Here is a 19,345-nt window from a genome sequence, read left to right on the forward strand (position 1 = left end):
AGAACAGAGAATGACAGAAACGATGACTGCAGCCCTGCTAAGATTAAACTCCACCTGTACACACTGACCAAGCAGCACACATTCCAAAACAGTAGGTAGAAAGATCATATCCAGACTAGCGTGTCTATTTCTTAGACCCTAGCTAAGTGAAGATGTGAGAGACCGTCTTCTTGGACACTGGCTGCAGGGAGCGAACAGAACCCTGCAATGCTCTGGTCTGTCGCAAGAGCAAAACTCGATGTACTGAAAATGTCTCATGTGTGCTTTTCCTACCACAGCACATGTGAACTGTGTAACAGGACTGAGGTTTCAACAGTGTCTCTTCTGACACTGCCACCCCTCCCCCACCTTTCACCATTGCTAATAATGCTATTGCTGCTCCTGTTATCCATACCATCCAGATTCTAAGTGCTGACTCCTCAGGCTGTCTGCAGCTGTGCTGTTATCATCAAACAAGCAGGTCAGCTTTACTTCTGCATGCTTTTTATGCCTTGGTATCATGCCTAGCAGATTTAGAATAATGAAAGGCACAGCTTTCTTCAACACTCACCTCTTTCGCATCTCTCCTTGAATATGGAAGGATCTCGAGCTTAATGACTTCTCAGTGCAGAACCCAGTCTCCAGCCACACGAAGGGCCACAGAACATCTGAAATGTAGCTTCTACTGAAGTGTCAAGGACAGCAGGTTCTCCTAACTTTCCCGCTATAGCTCTGTTCACTTTTATAAGAAGCAGGACCCACCAGATTTGTTTCAAATCAAGAGCACTGAATCTAACACTGAGACACTGAACACGCTGCAGGCCACCAGAACAGGAACTCAGAATGTCCTTTTCTCTGTACAAAAATATCATTTATGCACTCCAAGAGTGAAAAATTTCAGCAATTATAATGAACTGTTACTGTACTTATCAAATTGCCTTCCACACTTTTGCACCAAGTTCACTGAACACACTTCAGATTGGCACTCTAGGGCTGAAAATAAAATAAAAAAATAATTGACCCATTCGACTTTCGAGCCTGTTAGGCAATGATGAGCCTAAAGTACTCGCTTCAAAATCGTGGCTGGGCAGCTTGTTTCAGATTCCCACAACTCTTTGCGGAACAAAGTGTTTCCTGTTTTCAGTTTCAAATGCATTGAGATGTAATTTCCACTTGTGTTCTCTGGTTCATGTTTCTCTGTTGAATCATACGTTTAATATGTTGACGTTGTCAATGCCTTTGAAGAATCTGACAACTAGAATCAGGCTGATTCTCTTTTTAAGATTAAAAATATCCAGTTCTTTTAGCCTCTCAGTGCTCTTCTTGGGAACGATCCCGGTATCAATATGTTTTGTTTTAAACCAAACTGTACGCAATATTCTAAATTAGTACTGAACACGCTCCTGGCTACCATTCTAATACTGAGACACCGAACACGCTGCAGGCTGGCATTCCTGACACTGAGACACTGAACACGCTGCAGGCCGGCATTCCCAACACTGAGACACTGAACACGCTGCAGGCCGGCATTCCTAACACTGAGACACTGAACACGCTGCAGGCCGGCATTCCTAACACTGAGACACTGAACACGCTACAGGCCGGCATTCCTAACACTGAGACACTGAACACGCTGCAGGCCGGCATTCCTAACACTGAGACACCGAACACGCTGCAGGCTGGCATTCCTAACACTGAGACACCGAACACGCTGTAGGCCGGCATTCCTAACACTGAGACACCGAACACGCTGCAGGCCATTATTCTAACACTGAGACACTGAACACGCTGCAGACCAGCATTCTAACACTGAGACACTGAACACGTTTCCACCAGAACCCTTAGCACTCAGTTATCTGACACAATCTCAGAGCTTAAAACCGTATATCCCATAAGAGGCGAAGCAGATATGGAAAAAAAATATTTCAGTTATGTTAATATTTGTTAAATGATCTAGAGATTATCTTAAGCTGGGCAAGAGCAAAAGGCTTTTACAGTTGCCCTGTTATCTGGGGATGAGGCAGTGGTGCATGGGTCAGAATGGACAGCAGAAACATAATGGCACCCAGTCAGTTTCCGTTTTTTTTTCATATATTGCAGTTTTGCTATGGATTCCTGACACTGTAAAGCAGTAGCGCTCACTATGATGCTACATGAAATTGCAAGGGACTGATGGCCGGTCTCTATTATACACACCCACACAGGTCCAAAAAATCAGACAAAGCCCTCCTCACGGTGTCTACTTGGGCCGGGCTTCAACCCCTCCCAGAGTAACCTGACATTAAAAGCCCTGTCCACCCCCTCCCAAACACTACTGTGATGAGTAGTGATCATTTGTGCTATTTCCTGGCTTGTGCTAAAGCAGTGTAATGAACCTGTTGTGGAATGTTTCTGAGCTCACAGGGCCAGCTGGTAAGTACAAAGAGCAGGACTCTTCAGTGTTGACCAAATACAATGAGACACTATGGCAAAGTTTGTGAGCACTCACGTGCTTATCTCATTCCAGTTTGATTTTCACCTCAGAAATGCTTTGCTAATTCTCAAACTCGCAGTACAAGAACAGACCCTGGGGATTGTATTGCTACAACAAGGTTCGTCTTTGGATGTTTCCCATGGGCGGTCTGGCATTGCTGCAAAACTGAGCTCATTCCTCTAAATCTCCTTTCTGACAGTGCACAACTCAGTATTTCAAAGTTTCTGTCTTGAAGAAAATGTGGTTTAGAAAATGTGGTCCACAAAGCTTAAAGGAAGCTTCAAGGAGGCAAATTAATAAGTTACTAATGAGATAAGGCCATTCTATTTTATCATGTTCATTTGGTTGTTAGCATTCTTATGACTAAAGGATCTCATCCCACTGTTTAAAGAGAACTGGCTTCAAAACACACCTTGTTAGTCTGCTCATGGACATGAACCACCTCACAAAGAAGCACATTCTGGTCTCAATCACAAATACACTTTCAATTGTGCTAGTATAAAGCTAGGTTGACTTTATTACCTTTCAAGAATTTGAGCATTTGTATTACATTCTCTCCTTTGTTCAAGATATCAAGTCGCTTTAGCCAATCTCTGTACAACACGACTTTCACACATAAAATATATCACTCATCTGCTTGAAAGATGCGAGAGGCGAGGTTACGGTGGTATGGACATATCATGAGGAGGGACGTTGAGGAAGTAACAAAGAGGGTAATGGAATTTGAGGTGGAAGGTAACAGAGGAAGAGGCAGGCCTAGAAAGAGATGGATAGATTGTGTGAGAAAAGATTGATTGAGAAATATTCAAAATGTCCAATGATTGTTGGAGTTTCCTACATTTACTTTTTGTTAACCCTCTTATTTCACTTGCATGCTTCACAAGTTTACATCACTCCAACCAGAGACCACAACTGTTTTCTATGCGTTAACCACTACTCAATTTTGCATTCGCTTTGATTTGATCTTTCGGCTTCTGAACCATCTTTTAGATGTAGAACTGCATCACAAGTCTTCAGAACATCACTGCAATACATCATTAAAAATAGTCTAACAAGTTCTTTAAAAAGAAGGACATGCATTTCCATCAAGGATAATCAATGTGGGGAATGAAATTACTATACAAAACTCAAAACTGCTCATTCCCTGTCTCTATGTCTCAGTGTTGCCTGGCTGCTGTTCCTGTGTGGAACAGCACAGGGTTTATCTTGTTAAACAGAATGTGCCCTTATTCTAGGTAAAGCATTGAAACTTTCATAACGGTCTCATGCTGTTATGCTATTTTAAACAGCATCTCTTAAAGCAGCCTTAGATCATTCTTGAATGGTATCCTACATGTGTGATTGTAGTACAAAGAGAACAGGCCTCAGTCAGGACCATGGACAGCATACACGGCCAGCATACATGGACAGTTATGTCAAATCCATTTAGTGTGCTAGTCAGACCTCGTTTTTAAAATGTAAAATTAAAAAAAAAAATTAAAAGCAACACAAATTCATATTTAAAAACATGTATACTGTATATATATATATTATAGATTTTTTCAGGGGTTGCTGAGTATTTTAGTGTTTATGTTGATGGTATGATTAGATGTGTTATTATGCTATAGTTGAACAGGACCAGTATGTGTAAATAAGTAATTTTAAAACCATGTGAAATTACAGAAACTCTCGTCATACCCGACACACAAGCAAAGCAAAACTTTAAGGCAGAGCAGTGCCACATCGGCTAAGGATCTGTGCCTGTGGCTGGAAGGTTGCCGGTTCAAATCCCACAGCCGGCAGAGGAATCCCCAAGCTTCAGACCCCTGTTTGTGTGCCTGTGTGTCTCATGGAGAGCAAGCTGGGGTATGCGAAAAGACAAATTCCTAATACAAGAAATTGTATATGGCTAATAAAGTGAGCTTATCTTATAGAAAACTCTGAGCCAGGCCTGTAATGTGCCAACGCTGCAGGGAGTCTGAGAGCTCAATTCAATCAAGATCATACCTCTGGGTTTCCCTGATTTAGTCTAATCTGAGAGAAAGCAGTTAAAAGATCAAGGGGGAGACGGGAAAGTGGACAGAAAGTAACTGAGAGCCGACACACTGTCTGCTGTCTGTAGTTATATAACCCAGCACTGCACTGCTCACAGGGCAGCTGAGAGGGGAGTGGGAAGGAGCAGAGAAAGAGCAGAAGAGAGAGGAGAGGATAGGAGCCCTCTTCTGTTCTGAAAGGGCTGCAGACACATCCGCAGAGTCTCGATTCTGACCAAACAGCCATCATCTCAGTACGACTGCACCACACCCAAATCCAGACCCTGACGTCCCTCTCTGCGAGACAACCCGTCTTGCCCAGCCGGCCAGGCCAGACTGGAGGACACATCCTGGTGGGCGATGGGAAGTTTCAGCTGTGCCCCTTCTTCACACTCCAATTCTTTAACCATCACAGCCACAAGCCACAGATGTGTGCTGCACAACCTGTAATTATTCTCTTGTACATCACATTACATTAGTCATTACAGAGACTAGCGAGCAGGTAGGGCCACTTCACATTGCAATTCGTGGGAACTCGAATGCAAGTTAATGACAACATAGTGACTTACAGTACTTTGAGAAAGTTCACGATTTTGAGCCTAATTTGAAATTAGTAAAATTCTCCTATAACATAACTGAATTTATTTTGTTTCCGAGATTTAACAACCAGTCTGAGAAATAGGGACTGCAGTTCCCCTTTAAGGGATGTGATTCTACCCCCAATGAATAGTTATTGCAGTATTGTCAAAGTGCACTGCAGTAATTTATCATAAAACGTTAGGAGAACAAGGTCAATCAGTGTGAAGTATGCAGGCAATCCACAGCAACAAAATCTTAAAAGTAAAACGGGTAAATTTTCATAAGAGTCTCAAAGGGGGCAGGAAGCCAGCTGGCATATTTGGGTCATGATGCAGCTTCCCTAATCAAAGCAAAAGAGCCCTTTCACAGACCCATAATCGCGGGCTCTGAACACCAAGACCATTTAGCGATAATCAGGCTTCGGTCAGGGCAGCAGTCACCAGTGACGAGAGATGGGGGAAAATATTTCACCACCTGAATCCCAGCCTGTCCTGACAGCCTCCCAGTGTCTCCAGTCTCTACTGCTGACCCCACACGCTTTGCAAATGTCAAATGTAGTATAACACTGTGATTTGTTACTAATCCAGACATCATCAGAAAGCCGTCTGTCTAGAGCCTATCCTAGAAGGATGCAAAGAACCTTACAGCCCAAACCGCATGGCAGTTCACTGTGAAGAACAAACATACAAGCATACAATGTGATTTATATATTTATATACGTATTTGTATGTATGTCCTGTGGTGTATAGTCAAAAAAACTGTAAAGTCTCTAGTTCCAAAAATGGACTGCTGGAACAAACTGTACACTGGTTTACATAAATACCAGCCTCCTACAGCACACTCTTACATACATTGTATATATCCATACCAACTGAACTGATATAGAAATATTCAAGGGGGCAATAAAAAAAACAAATCTGAAAATGCTATGTTTTCTACAGAAGAGGCAGAATGTCCAAATGAATGAACATGAGTGGTGACCATGGCCATGTAGCAGAGAGCAAAAATAACAGAAATTATTAATAATAGTAGGAATTTTGATCACCTCAAAGTTAAAATGTGGTGTCACAGTGCAATAGTAAGACTAATCAACAGAAGTACAACAAAAACAACAGTATTTTAGTCTATCATTCTATTCCTGACTGACAGAATATTAAATTCCAGGAAAGTAATGATCCAGAAAACATTTTCCAAATAATATAAAAATGCACTTTTAATTCTGAATTTATAAAAAAAAGTTTACTTAAGAAAAGAATACATTTTCTGTGCAAAACTAAGTGATAAATTGCACAATGAGCCCCCACCACCCCAAAAAAGCAGAATTCCTTAAGAAATCTATTTCAACACATGCTCGTAGAGATGCCAAGGGGTTAATGAGCAAAGACTAAGCACAGCAGACAGGAGAGGAAAATCAGAACAAGGATGGCATTCAATCAGTCCCAATTAAGGACAGCCGAACACCTGTGTGCACTGTAAGCACACAAAGTCTTACCACACCTGTACTGGCAGCACAAGACTCCATACCACACTCTCTCACCACATCTCAGAAAACACACAAAAACTTTGCTGACACGCCCCACCTGCAAGTGTAGTGCTTCTCAAGAACCTACAAAGTGGTTAGAAATCATAATAAAGTATTTAAAAAAAAGCATTTATAAAGGTAATATCAGTGACTGCTGGATTCTAGCCATTCTTTGTCTCTCTACGCCTGTACACGTCCTCCTTCCCCTGATCAGAGACGTATTCCTTCACAGTCAGAGACCACCCCCACCCCCCCCCCCGAAACACCTGTACTCCTCCACTTTTCACTGCATGCTGTGTCAGGACAGACTGCTTGAAGGATATTTAGGGCACTGGAAGAACAGGCCAGTATTCTCTATTCCATCACTGAAGGCAAGGCAAGGTGTGTGCTTACTGACAGAACAAACATATAACATGTAGGGCTGCTTCAAACTCTTCACATAGCAAAGAAAACATACAGTACAGTATATATACAGTATATACACACACACCTTCAGAATTCGACCTGTAACTTCTATTCTATGGTTCACTGCTTGAACAGTGTGTGTTTGTCACAACCACACTCACTACTTAACATTCCAAGCACACACCCCCAGCAGTGTAACAGAAGGGCAAAATGACAGCTATAGGCTGAAAAAAAACTTCAGCCTTTTATTTTTATTGCTATATTGGCTCTTGTGGTGCTGTCTTTAACAGCACAACCTGCCTAGATGCTTAGAACAGAAGCTGCTCAGGAAAGACATTCTGATTTTCAAAGAAAGGACCAAAAATATAAAAAAAAGCTGCGTGGAGAAGAACGAGACAGCGTCAGCGCAGGACACGTTGCCTACAGCACTGTCTCCAGTCTGGCTGGCTGCTGCAGTGCCAGCCCCGTGAGGGTGACCAGAGCTCTCTCACTCTGAAGGCCTGGGTCAGCCGAACAGCACAATGACTACTGCCGCTCCTTCCGTCTCATTCTTCTCCCCTCCAGTTCCGTCTTTCACAGTATCTGCTTTCTCTCTCTACCCATCTCTTCTCCCACACCCAAACCCCCCTCTCTTTTCCCTCCCCATCCCTCATCTCCCCTCCTGTTATTTCTGACAAACTCAACAACCGCTGCTTTGCCTGGCACTCCCAGTTTGCTCTCAGCTCAAAAGTGCAGTTCACATCCCCTCGCCCGAAAAGTGAAATGCAAAATCTAAAGAAACCAGTTTCTAGGTGATAGAATGCTTCAAAACCCCAACAGCCCTATACCCTCCCTACAAAAGAACAATACAAATGTGTGCTCTTTCTTTAAAATAAGCACGGGTGGAGGAATGTTGTGTGTGTCAGTATGCAGGGGGTTAATGGGAGTTAGGGTCACCTACCCTCAGCAGAACTGGCTGTGGCAGCAGCGTTGCTGTTCTGGCTGCTAGGGGTTGCTGATAAGGACTCTTTTGGCTTCTTCTCTTGCGCTGTGGCCCCAGCCCCATACTCAGGTATACCTTCCAGAAAGGTGTGCGAGAAGCTTCCAGGATCCGTGTGTATGGTGGGCAGAGCAGTAACACTGGCGAGGTGATTAGCCAGCTCTCCCATGGATGCAGACTGCGACTTGCCATCACTCTTCTCAAGAGCTCCAAGACTCGGGGTGTTTATAGTTGGGGGGGGTGTGGGTGGCTGTTCGTCAGACACAGTGAGCGAGCGCCTCATGGCAGAGTGTGGACGACGTGCGCTGCTGTTGGGGGCCACCTCTCCAGAGGCAGGAGGGCAGGGGTATTTGTCAGGCAACTCCAGACAAGAGGGCACAGAGAGGTGAGAGCACTCCGACAGGGCACGTCTCATCGCCTTCCGCTGGTGCGCCGCGCGGTCAGGCAGACAGGGCTCTACCTCTTCCGCGCTGTCCTCTGATGACCCGCCCCCCGGGTGCCCCCCGCTGCCCTCCAGGTAGTTGTCATTCACAACACCGATGACACAGTAGTTTGGTGCCCCCTTCAAAGGTGGGCGGGAACTTGGCTCGGGAGGAGCGGAGAAGGAGGGGTTCCACACACTGGTGCTCCCCATCTTCCCAAACTCCTCCGATACCGACACGTCGGGGAGCTTGGTAGATGCAGGAGAGCCCATGAGTGTAGCACTCAGCACACCGTTGTTTGTGCAGCTCAGAGGCTCCAGCAGCTTTCCTGGGGAAGCAGGTGACTTTCCACAGGAAGAAGGAGAGGAGGACAGAGGGCTCTCTGGACTCTCCCCCGCACTGCCCAGCGACGCACCCCCGCCCCCCCCCAGCCGTACCGGCACCTTTAGCTCTGTGTCCAGGGATCCAGCCACCGACCCGTCAAAGAAGCACAACTTATCCTCGTCGGTAAGCACAGGCACCGTGCTGCCCCGTGAAGATGGCCCCCCGATACTCAGTGGCACCCCGATCTCAGACAGTCTCCCCTCAGTGCGTTGCCACTCCCAACCCGGCCCCCCAGCCTCAATCTTCTGGGGCACGGGGTGCTGCCCCTCCGGCAGGAGGGAAGATTTGCACAGCTCGCTGTACTCCGAGAACGGAGTGGAAGCCGGCTGGTTAGAGAGAGAAGACATTGCCGGTTCTTCTCTTGTTCTGATCAGTACCTGTTTCTCTAGTCTTCCTTCTCCTTTTGATGGGGCTTCTCTCACGGCTGCTTAGCTTGTGCTTTCCGTGCTGTCTAGGCTCTTAGCTCCCAGTGGTCATGCGTCTTCTCTCTGTATCTCTCCCTCTCTCACTGCACCGTGGAGGAGAAGCAGCGAGACTGAGCTGGCTGCCGCTCGCTCTCTCTGTCCTTGGCTCTGATCACCTGACTCTCTCACACAGCTGTTACCCAGCCCTCCATTGGCTAGCCTAGCTAGAGTGACAGCTGCTTCCTCCTCTAAAAGACTGCTCTATCAAGCACCAAACACAACCTTCTCTCTCTCCACACTTCTTACCACCCCTCTTTCCCTCCTTTCCTCCCCTGGGGACCCTGCTCCACAGCGACAGACCCCAATATCAGACAGGAGCAGAGAGAGACCCTCTCTTCATAAACAGTCCTCCCACCCTCAAATTTCATTTGTGCATGAGAGAGTGGTGTGTGTGCGCAGCTTTTCCTATATTCTTGCCTTTCTGAATGAATGCTTTTTCCATCTGAAACTGCTGACCTTTCATTTGGTAACCTTTTATTTGCAGCACTTCAATAAAAAGCTCTCCTGATCCCTCGGCTGCCACTCCATATTTATTCAGATTTTTTTTTCTAATATTCCCTCTCATTCTTCCCCGTTCACCGTCTCCCCCCCCATCTTCTATTTTGGCTCCAGCCCCTGATGTTCAGTGCCAAGTCCTGACTGTTTCATTCTTTGTTAATTGATGCAAAGTCTTTGTTTTGTGTATTGTGCCCGGATCCCTCCAGCACCGCTATGTGTGAAAACAGATTGCGTAGCTCTGCGTACCAGCGACACTTCGATACAAACAAAAAAGACAGAGACAGAGGCTGAAACAGAGGGAGAGAGAGATCAGAGTTGGAAGGACAATCTTCTCCCCAAACAGTGTGTGGTTGCCAGTCAGCTCTGATCACATCACCCCGGCAGCCAGCGGAACCACAACACAAAAACAAGTAAGCCAGTCTGTCCCTTTTTGTGAGCCCGCAAGAAACACATACTGTATACAACACAATAATTACAGTATGTAGGACAGCAGATATAACCACACAGCCTACAGTACTTACTCAAACCCACCAAATCCCCTCAGTCATCAATCACATCAGAGGACACCTTTCCTGATCATAACTAAGAGGTTCTAACTAGAAAAAAGCTTATTGTGGTCTCACTCACCAAACTTCAGCTGAGGTGCTTACAGACAAAATGGTCTCATTAAAGTGAACAGAAAGAGAAAAAGGCATATATGGCAGAGAAAATGCAGACTTTTCTCCTGAGAAGCAGTTATATTACATGACAGACTGTCCATAGCTATCAATGTTGATTCCTTCAGAAACTGGCTTGATAAGCAATGTGATAATGTTTTGAGATCAAAGGGTCTTAAGAGTTCCAAACATAAGCTTAAATGACCTATTCTCATCTCAAAACTTTACATTCTTGTGACTCAATAAGAGCACTGCATTTTAATGTTCCTGTGACTCAATAAGAGTACTGCATTTCCTGATAAGATCACTGCAACCTATTGTGCAATGAACCAAGACAATGCACTATTAATCAGTAACATGTAGTCTGAATCATACCTCCAGTTTAAAGGACATTTACCTACAAAGATACAAAGTTGAGTCATGCTTCAAAAAAACCTTTTATACATCTCTCTAAAGAGAATAATAGAGATTACATTTATCAGCAGGTGCAGATTAACAAACACTAATATTCTCTACCTAGCAATTACCAACAGTAATGCCCCTATGGCCTGAATCCTCCTGGACTAATTTAGGATAAAGGAGAGCTTGTGTGCAGTTGGGAGAACTGACTTAAAACAGTTATCACCTAGAACACAATCTGCTATGCAGAGACCCTATCCCTTCCCCTTCCTTTAAAACCCACAGAACTGGGGGAGCAGGCTAAAATCTATCTACATTGCTGCGGTAACATAACTCATTCGTCATCCTTGCTTATGTGTCATTTTTCAGGTCTTTGATCTGAAGGAAAAAAAAACATGTTCTCATTTTACTTCATAGGAGTGCCTTTTCCCAAAGCAGAGTCCATTTCAAGTGTGTCACAGGTAGTCATGGTCACGGCTCTCTGTAGTAAGCGTTTATTCCAACTGAAGCAGCCTACTGTTAAATTACAGACGTACAACACTTAGGACCAAAAATAGGAGGTGTTACTTCCAACACTTTAAAAGCAAAGCGTTGTATGCATCTGACATCTGTTCTTTCTTGGAACTGAAACAAACTCTAGGAATCTTTCAAGTAATGAATACATAAACTACATAAAACTATCTAAAAAAGCAAGAATGACAGATTCAAATACATATTCCTACCAGTACTGTTGCTTTCTGTACACCTGCAAATCACACAAGAAGTAGAAATGTGCGCAATATTACATGCAGGCAGCCAAGATGTAAAATATATTATGGAGCCAACAAGCAAAACGCTTTGGATCAAAACTGAAAGTGTAGAAAACAAAGAGAGGAAAGTTGAAAACAAAATTGTACATTTGATGTTAAGTAACACTTCATTTTGAATACTGTGCACAATTATGGATACCATGTTATATTGCTGTTTCAGAATCAGTCCAGAGAAGAGCAACCAGGTGGATTATGGATCTTAAAGGGCACTTTTACATTGGTAAGTTGAAAGAACTGAACTGTTTTAGTCTAGATCAGAGAATTACCTGATTCAAGAATTCATAATCTTGTAAGATGTTGATGAATCTAAGATCCAACAAACCTTTCCAACAAATGATCAAATGTACAACATGGTGCCCATGACACAAATAGAAATTAAATTAAAAAGTGCATCTTACACTGAAAAGATGTTTAATTTCACACAAAGTTCTATGAGAGTATGGAACAAACTACCAAGATTCAGAATAAGTCCCCTGAAGCTAAACTGCAATCAAAAATGATCATCTCAGTAACTTGGTTACTATCCAACCAGAGACTTTCCAAAAGCAGTTTATACTGTAAATCAAAATACCTGCATCACAGGATTCATTGTGGCTGTGCTAACTGTGTCCTCCAGGAACAACTAGAGAATAGAGAGCACATGCAGAGCTGTCCAAGTGAGAAGTAATCTAAACCTGAATGATGAATAGCTAGCGCTCCAAAACTGCTCGAAAGGTGTAATACCATCAGTGTCCATTTGTTCCATTTATAACCTAATTAAATAATGTTGATATAGACTGTTACATTTTAATACCTCTATTATTATAACTAGATAATTATTTGTGTTTTTTACTGCAAACCACTCTGAGAGAACCATATAAATAGGGGGTATTGGAATGGGGGAGAGACAGAGAAATAAGGGGCAGACGGGTTAACAGAAGAGAGAAAAATTATTGAAGCCAGTGTGAGGGGCATAAATAGAATGTGTGTCATGGAGAGTGGGAAGGAATACAGGATTTTATCAGCTCCAGAACCAGAGACAGACTGTCAAGGAGTGTTTTAAATGAACGAGATGCCAAGAATAGTGGAGAAGTGAATCACAAAAGTAGAATTCCTGCATTGATTACTAGCTATCGTACCTTAACTTACACACCCCCCTGCACATCCTATCAGACCCCACAGTTTCGCAGACAGCCCCCTTTACCACCATCTCCCAGGCAACCGCCTCCCATCTCCATGACAACAGGCTTCTTGTCACATGGCTTGAAAGACAGTGTCTGGAATTAGGGGCTGTTTTCTTTGAACAACGAAAAAATAAAGAAAGGACAGAAGAAACTGTGACAACAGTAGAGGAATAAGGATATGAAAGATGGAAGAAAGAAGCGAAGAATAAAGCGGGAGAGGAAAAAGAGAAGACAGAAGAAGAGTGGCAGAGGAGAACGTCAGAGTAGGAAAATAAAGGAAGAATCAAAGACTTGCATGTCATTAGGCCAATTTATTCTGTGAGTACTGGGGCCAGTACATGGCTGCAGCCCTGCAGTCAATCAATACTGCCCCAACACCAGCAAGGTCATCGCTGAACACGTAAGAATCCGTTGTTTCTAGCCCGACTTTGACTCAACGACCAACTAGTTCATTTAAGACACAGCCACAAAACTGAGGCCATTTGTCTGACACACAGCCTGAGAGGAGGCAAGGAGGAAGGAGCAAGCGAGGCAGGCGGACATGGTAAAGATGGGGGAATGTTAATGTGGCAGAATATCAACCTTCACACCTTGAAGCACCGTTCATCAACCCAGGTCACAGCAGAAATTCAGTTATCTAACATCTGTACAGATCATTCTAGCAAGTTTCTTTTTTCTCCACAAGCTCACATTAGTGGGACCCTGCATTTTAATGAAAATAAACTGACAAAACTCTCACATTTCTATTACAGTTACAGCTATTTGTAAAGTGATGCGAACTTTAATACATTTTAAGAAAATTTTAAGTTAAGAAATGTCCTTTAAGATGATGCGAGTCTTCTGTGTAATTTGGTTTGACAGCTTAGTATCTTTGAAGGAGCAGACATCCTAGACAGGTGAGTCACAGTGTAATAATACCTGTTACTGACTCATTGCCACACACTTGCTGCGGAGACACAGTACAACACATTACATTAAGCTTAAATCACATCTTTATGGATGCCACAGAACTGAGAAAGTAAATCATGTAGACTGCACATGAAGCATTCTCACCAGAAGCAATCTTTAATATTCTTTTAAGACCTGCTATTGTGAGCACTCTGTTGAAAAGACTGACAGCTCTTCCTCTGTGATTCACCAACAGGCCAATTCCACAGCTGGTCTCACTCCAGCACGGTGATACCAAATACAGGAAAAGCTTTACTGTCTGGACTTATACTAACCAGAACACATAATAGCTCTAATTATCTCCATAAGCCAAAATAAAATCATCCTTTCCTGTCTGGGGGAATTTCTGATTCTCTCCACCTTGCATCCCCTGCGCCTGCCATTTTTCAGTGCAGTAAGTTTATTGCGCAATGGGTTCTGCTGTGTGTCTGCAGCATTGCCCTTTTAGTCACAGCTGAAACCTCATTTTCTAGTGATGAGGAATGTAAGCCAACACTAGGAATTAAAGGATGTGAAGTTCTGTTAAATTTCTTGCAAAGGTCTTTGCTTGAATTACAGTTTTTTTAAAGTACCATGCTGGATACAGCAATAGCGTAATGTTGTATTACAGTACCGCAGTAATAATGATAACAACTGTAAGTGTATACGTGCAGAATAAGAGTGTGAGCTGATTTACAGTACATACATTTTGGCTAATGTCTGATCTGCTGTGAGTATTATTGATTACATGTTAACACACTTAAATCTTGACTAAGCGGCATATTTGATTCTCCAGTAACCCTCATTCCCCCTCACACAAGACTGATTCTGAACGAGTGTAATTCCTCTCAAAGTAAACACTTTGCTCTGCTTAATCAGGAACATCAACAACCGTGAGGAATCAGAGGTGTGTCAGGAGGGCTAAGGGGTTGTGTGAGAGTATGTCTCTGAGGCAAGGAGGGAGGAAGGCAGCTGTTCAAGACTCTTTCAACCTCAACCTATTTTCTCTGCCAGATCTCTGCAGCATCTGTCCCTGTCACCAAGGCAACATCAGCTGCTGCTCGGCTGCCATGGTAACCAGAGTGGCCTTTCTCCCTCCCCTTATCCCCAGCACACTGAAGGCCTTTACTGTGAGAGAGGGGATCTGCACAGTGAAGGAGGCCTGCACTGTTCCACAATGGGCCCAGTACTACTGATAACTGTCACTCACGGTCTAACACGTTGTTGGGTGTCTGTGATAGGTTCAAACTGCAGGATGACGATTTACAGTACCAAGTTAAACATTCTACGGCCTAATGTTAAGTTCTGAGATCCTTGAACAAAAAGCACTTTAGCTGAGTTGATATTAATTTTACTCACATTGAAATATCTCTACTTTGTCTCTCATTCTAGACTGCAGCTCTGTATTATTTAGAATATACATAAATGCTCCTGGTATCTGTAGGCAAACTACTCAGTACTGTGCCACTGAACCGCTTATATCACAAATCTTAATCTCCAGCACTCACTTGAGAGCAGTTAAGAAGAAACGCTCAAAATGCATCACAAACCAAAGATGGAAATCGATTATCGCCGTCATCCTTGCTGCTGTGAGCAGCAAGCTCTTGCATACAACCAACAGTAGGTGTTGGGTAATTCTGGCTTCAATAAGCTTACATAGACTACCGGAGCTAAAATATTAAATGTTTAAATGTGCTTCTCAGTTCAATTTGTACAATAGCCTGCAGGTGGTTAAAACCTAAATGAATGTCCTGTTTCTTTTTTTGATGGACGTTTATAATACCAGATATCCATCTCAGTTCAGAAGGTGGCATTATCATCTGAGCCTTGGGACATGAGAGCATCACAAACTTGAAGCCACACCAAGCTCAGAGCTGCTGCTCGCTGGTTCCACTTAATTTACAAAGAGGACAACTTCAGCCCAGGAGTCCATTCCCAAATTAGCACTATGAGACAAAGTGGTCCTCTCCAGAGGTCAGCTTGGTCGGTCTGGAACTTGTCCTAATTTATCTGTTCTAGACTCACTGAGCCTCTACCTTCTTTGCCAGTTGTTTACAGTATCCTTATTCTCCAGGTAAAGTGGCTGCCTGTAAAAGTGTTCTAGACTTCTCTCATGCGTAGGGGTCATTAGGGGGCATAGGCAGCAAATGGAATCTTCTTCTCCAAACAACATGAAACCTCCATCATGCCAATCAGCCAACAGCTGTCTTTTCAAACGAGTAAAAAAATCTAAGTAAAAGTAAAAAATCATTTTTCAATACGGATAAAACATTTCTGTCATTTGCACCTTGAAACTTTAAGCATCACTTCTAGAGAAAAGCTAAAATAATTAAAACCATAGGTTTAGTAGTACACAGCCTGAATGAAACTTTCAGCACATATCGTTTTACTTTAGTGGAGAAAAGGATGAAAACACAGATAAAGTAAGATGAGATGATGAGACAATCAGCTATACAAGTGAAATACTATATCCTGTTAATAATCCATAAGAAATCACAAAGGTAAGTAAGTGTGTGCTAGTCTCTGCACTACTATTCTCTCCAAATTCCCTGCTCTGTCCCAAAGGAAGCACCAATAGATGTCTATTTTAATATCCTGGAGATCAGCCCAGACTTTTGGAGCTTTTTGTGAGCTAAAAGCAGCAATGGACCACTGGGAACAAAAATGCTAAATCTGCACTGATCTAAAGCACATACAGCCTCCCCCTAATACAGCTCTGTATTGAGTCATTACGCTGCCGCAGTGCTCACAGGCAGCCAGCTGAGACAGTGTGCAAACAGAGTGCTGAAAGGCCTAGCATTTGCCAAGGGGAGTGTCTAAAAACTACAACAATAGCACATCACTGCAGGTGGTTCAGGTTTCTTTTCAAACCCGAAACATTTATTTTGATCACTTCTCCAGAAAATATATAAAAAAGGTCAAAGGGATGTCAGTGGTGTCTAGGGAAAAGCAAGAAATAAAAACTAAATGATGATAGTGAGATTAGATTTGATAGAGCACCGCAGTAAGGAGTTTCAGTTTGGCTACCATATTACAAATTGGACATCACAACTAAGCTAAAGAAGACCAACAGGTTCAACATCTATTCTTGGAAGAATGTTCAACCCAGACAGGTTAAAGCAGGGCTATGTAAGCCCTGAAACTAGCTGCTTTGGTGCAATTTTCATCTTTTTGATTATTAGTTAAACAAATATGGAACTGATTGGAACAAAATTCTAAAATGGAGCAGATTGATTTATGAGTGAAGTGATTCAGTTACTGTAAAACCCGATAAAGAATTCAAAATCTTGCAAAATACTGAAAAAGTCAACCCAGAGGACAACTGCAAGACCGAGACTGCCCAAGATGTCACCCAAACTATACATATCACATGAAATGTAAGAGGATACGCATCTAGGACTGAGAATAGGATGCCCTTCTGTATATAAAGGATGACAAGAATATGGTACAAGCTGGTGGTCTGTGCTGGAGAAGCTGATTCCCTGAGGTCATTCAACAGGAGATTCTTGAATCACAGTCTACAGGCAACCAAATGAGAACAATGGAGCAAATGAAGTACACCTACTTCCTTGAATTTTTATTTTTCCTGCACTCTACCAATTCCTTCCTTTACTGTACATATGGAGTTATTTCTATGCCCCACTGTTATCAGACTTTGGACAGCACTATTGAGAGTGTGCTAACCACAAAAAATACTGTACCATATAAATTATAAATGACAAAACGGGCATTCGATTGAATTACAAGAACTATTTGCATATGTGATGAACTTGAACAGCTTTCTCATGTCAAAAAGTGAGGATTAAAGAGATTCAGAAAACCTTAGGACCTGAGAACCAGATTTGGACACCTTTTGGAATTGTTTATCCTGAACATCAGACAGTTTCAGATTAATCTCTGTCAGTCTGAGGCCCTGCCTTGCAGCCTAATGCGTTCTTGTTTGTCTCATCCTGACGTATTTTTCAAGTTAAATTAGCAAATAATCCATAATGCAATCAGCTTCCCAGGACTGAGCCAGCCTGGGTGCAGAGGGCAGCTGTCAAAGAGAATCTCATTGTTGTGGTTTGAGATCTTTGCTCTTTGGTGTCAGACAGGGACCCAGGCACTGTGACTGTGTCTGCACACATCTCAATATCTGTCTGACACACAACTTCATTCACTGATCATAGAACACCTCAAGATTTTCCACTGATGTTTTCACTGAGCTCGGAGGAGGCTGTCACCTTTAGCACCAGTACCCCGCACAAGTCACACCCTCCAACTGGACAGGAGGGTAAGATCACTCCCGGCAATGCTGGCTCCCTTTAACTGGAGAAACTGGAGTAAAGTTTACAAAAGGTACAACATTGACTTGTACACATAGTTCACCAGCTGTGAGACCAGAGACTTACCCCTTACACTATGCCACCCTACCAGACACACAAGTGACACCATAAACACTGATGAAAGGTGGATTACTGCAATCTACAAGTAACATAATTAGGATCAATGTTGTACGTGCAGGGTGGACTGAATGGCTTCCTCGCATGTAACCATTCCAGTGTCCCTACGTCAAGAGTTGCAATGCCAGAACTGTACAATGTCACCCAAACCATACACATCACACTGAACATGAAAGCCAGTTCCTTGGGACATCTGAAAATCAAGGCCGTGCCATTTTAGAACTCAAATACAGAGTAAAGCTACTAAACAAACTGTTGTTGTGGAATCAGGTATATCACAAATCTTTCCAGGAAATGGCTAAATGAGGCACTGGGGTCACTGAGCTACTGAGCAACTACTGTATGAAAATTTTGATTAAACTGTGGCTCTGATCTGATTTTTTTTTCTTATTCTTGTGTCTTTTAATTGAAAGGAGCTCAAACAGGATGGTTTTCTGCACTCTGCAACGGAATGTATATGTGGCTAACTATGAATCCGACATGGTCATCCCCTTGGTATAAGCCCGCCACACCAATGAAAACTGGCTGCTCATGCACATTTCCACAGGTGGTGAACTGTGTACAGACAAAACAGAGAAAGTCACCCACTGCTGTCAGAGTCAAACAAAAACACTCATGATACAGCACTGACTATCCTCAGCATTAATAACCCACCACGGCTGGTTTCTGACAAACAGACTGTTCGACGGAAAGGTTCAACTGACACATCCTCCTCAAGGATTTGAGGGGATTAATGTTTGCCTTCATATTACAACTGTTATGTAATATTAATAACATCCTTCCAAACAAAACCCAACACATAGCTACACTGAGTTTGTAAATACACTGTAGCCCAGTGCAAAAAACAGCATCCCACACTTCACACTGAGCTACTGAGCATACTGCAGCTCACCAAACTACTGAACATAATGCAACCAAGTACAAGATACCGTATCCAGAACTCTATACTGAACTACTGAACACACTGCAGCTCAGCACTCTACTGAACTACTGAACACAATGTAAATATCACTTTACTGGGAAAAACTTCATGACAAGAACATAAGAGGTTACAAAAAGGCTTCTTTCAGAAATCCATACACCTACAGTACATACATAAGCACCTTTTGCAAATGTAAATGGGCTTTTCTCCTAGGTCCTTCTTTTTTCGCTGAACTTGAAATGGTCATGCAGGTTGATTTTCAAAAACATTTACATAAAAACTTAAACAAGCCAGCGTGTAATTTCTTCCA

The 19,345-nt window shown here is 43.0% G+C and overlaps 1 protein-coding gene across 12 annotated transcripts in view; it reads right to left on the minus strand.

Moving 5' to 3' along the window:
- Positions 1 to 19,345, minus strand: part of LOC148657229 (microtubule-associated protein 4) — a 99,855-nt gene that overhangs the window by 27,364 nt on the left and 53,146 nt on the right. Inside the window, exon 1 of one of the 12 annotated variants that reach the window (XM_088643200.1) lies at positions 7,911 to 9,472. The exons of the other annotated variants lie outside the window; for them this stretch is intronic. Coding sequence (XP_088499326.1) covers positions 7,911 to 9,102 — 1,192 coding nt within the window. The 5' untranslated portion in view covers positions 9,103 to 9,472. Of the gene's footprint in view, positions 1 to 7,910; positions 9,473 to 19,345 lie in introns of those variants that run through there. 12 annotated transcript variants of the gene reach the window in all.

Source organism: Lepisosteus platostomus, chromosome 8, assembly GCF_059453375.1.
Source record: "Lepisosteus platostomus isolate fLepPlt1 chromosome 8, fLepPlt1.hap1, whole genome shotgun sequence".
Classification (NCBI taxonomy): Eukaryota; Metazoa; Chordata; class Actinopteri; order Semionotiformes; family Lepisosteidae; genus Lepisosteus; species Lepisosteus platostomus.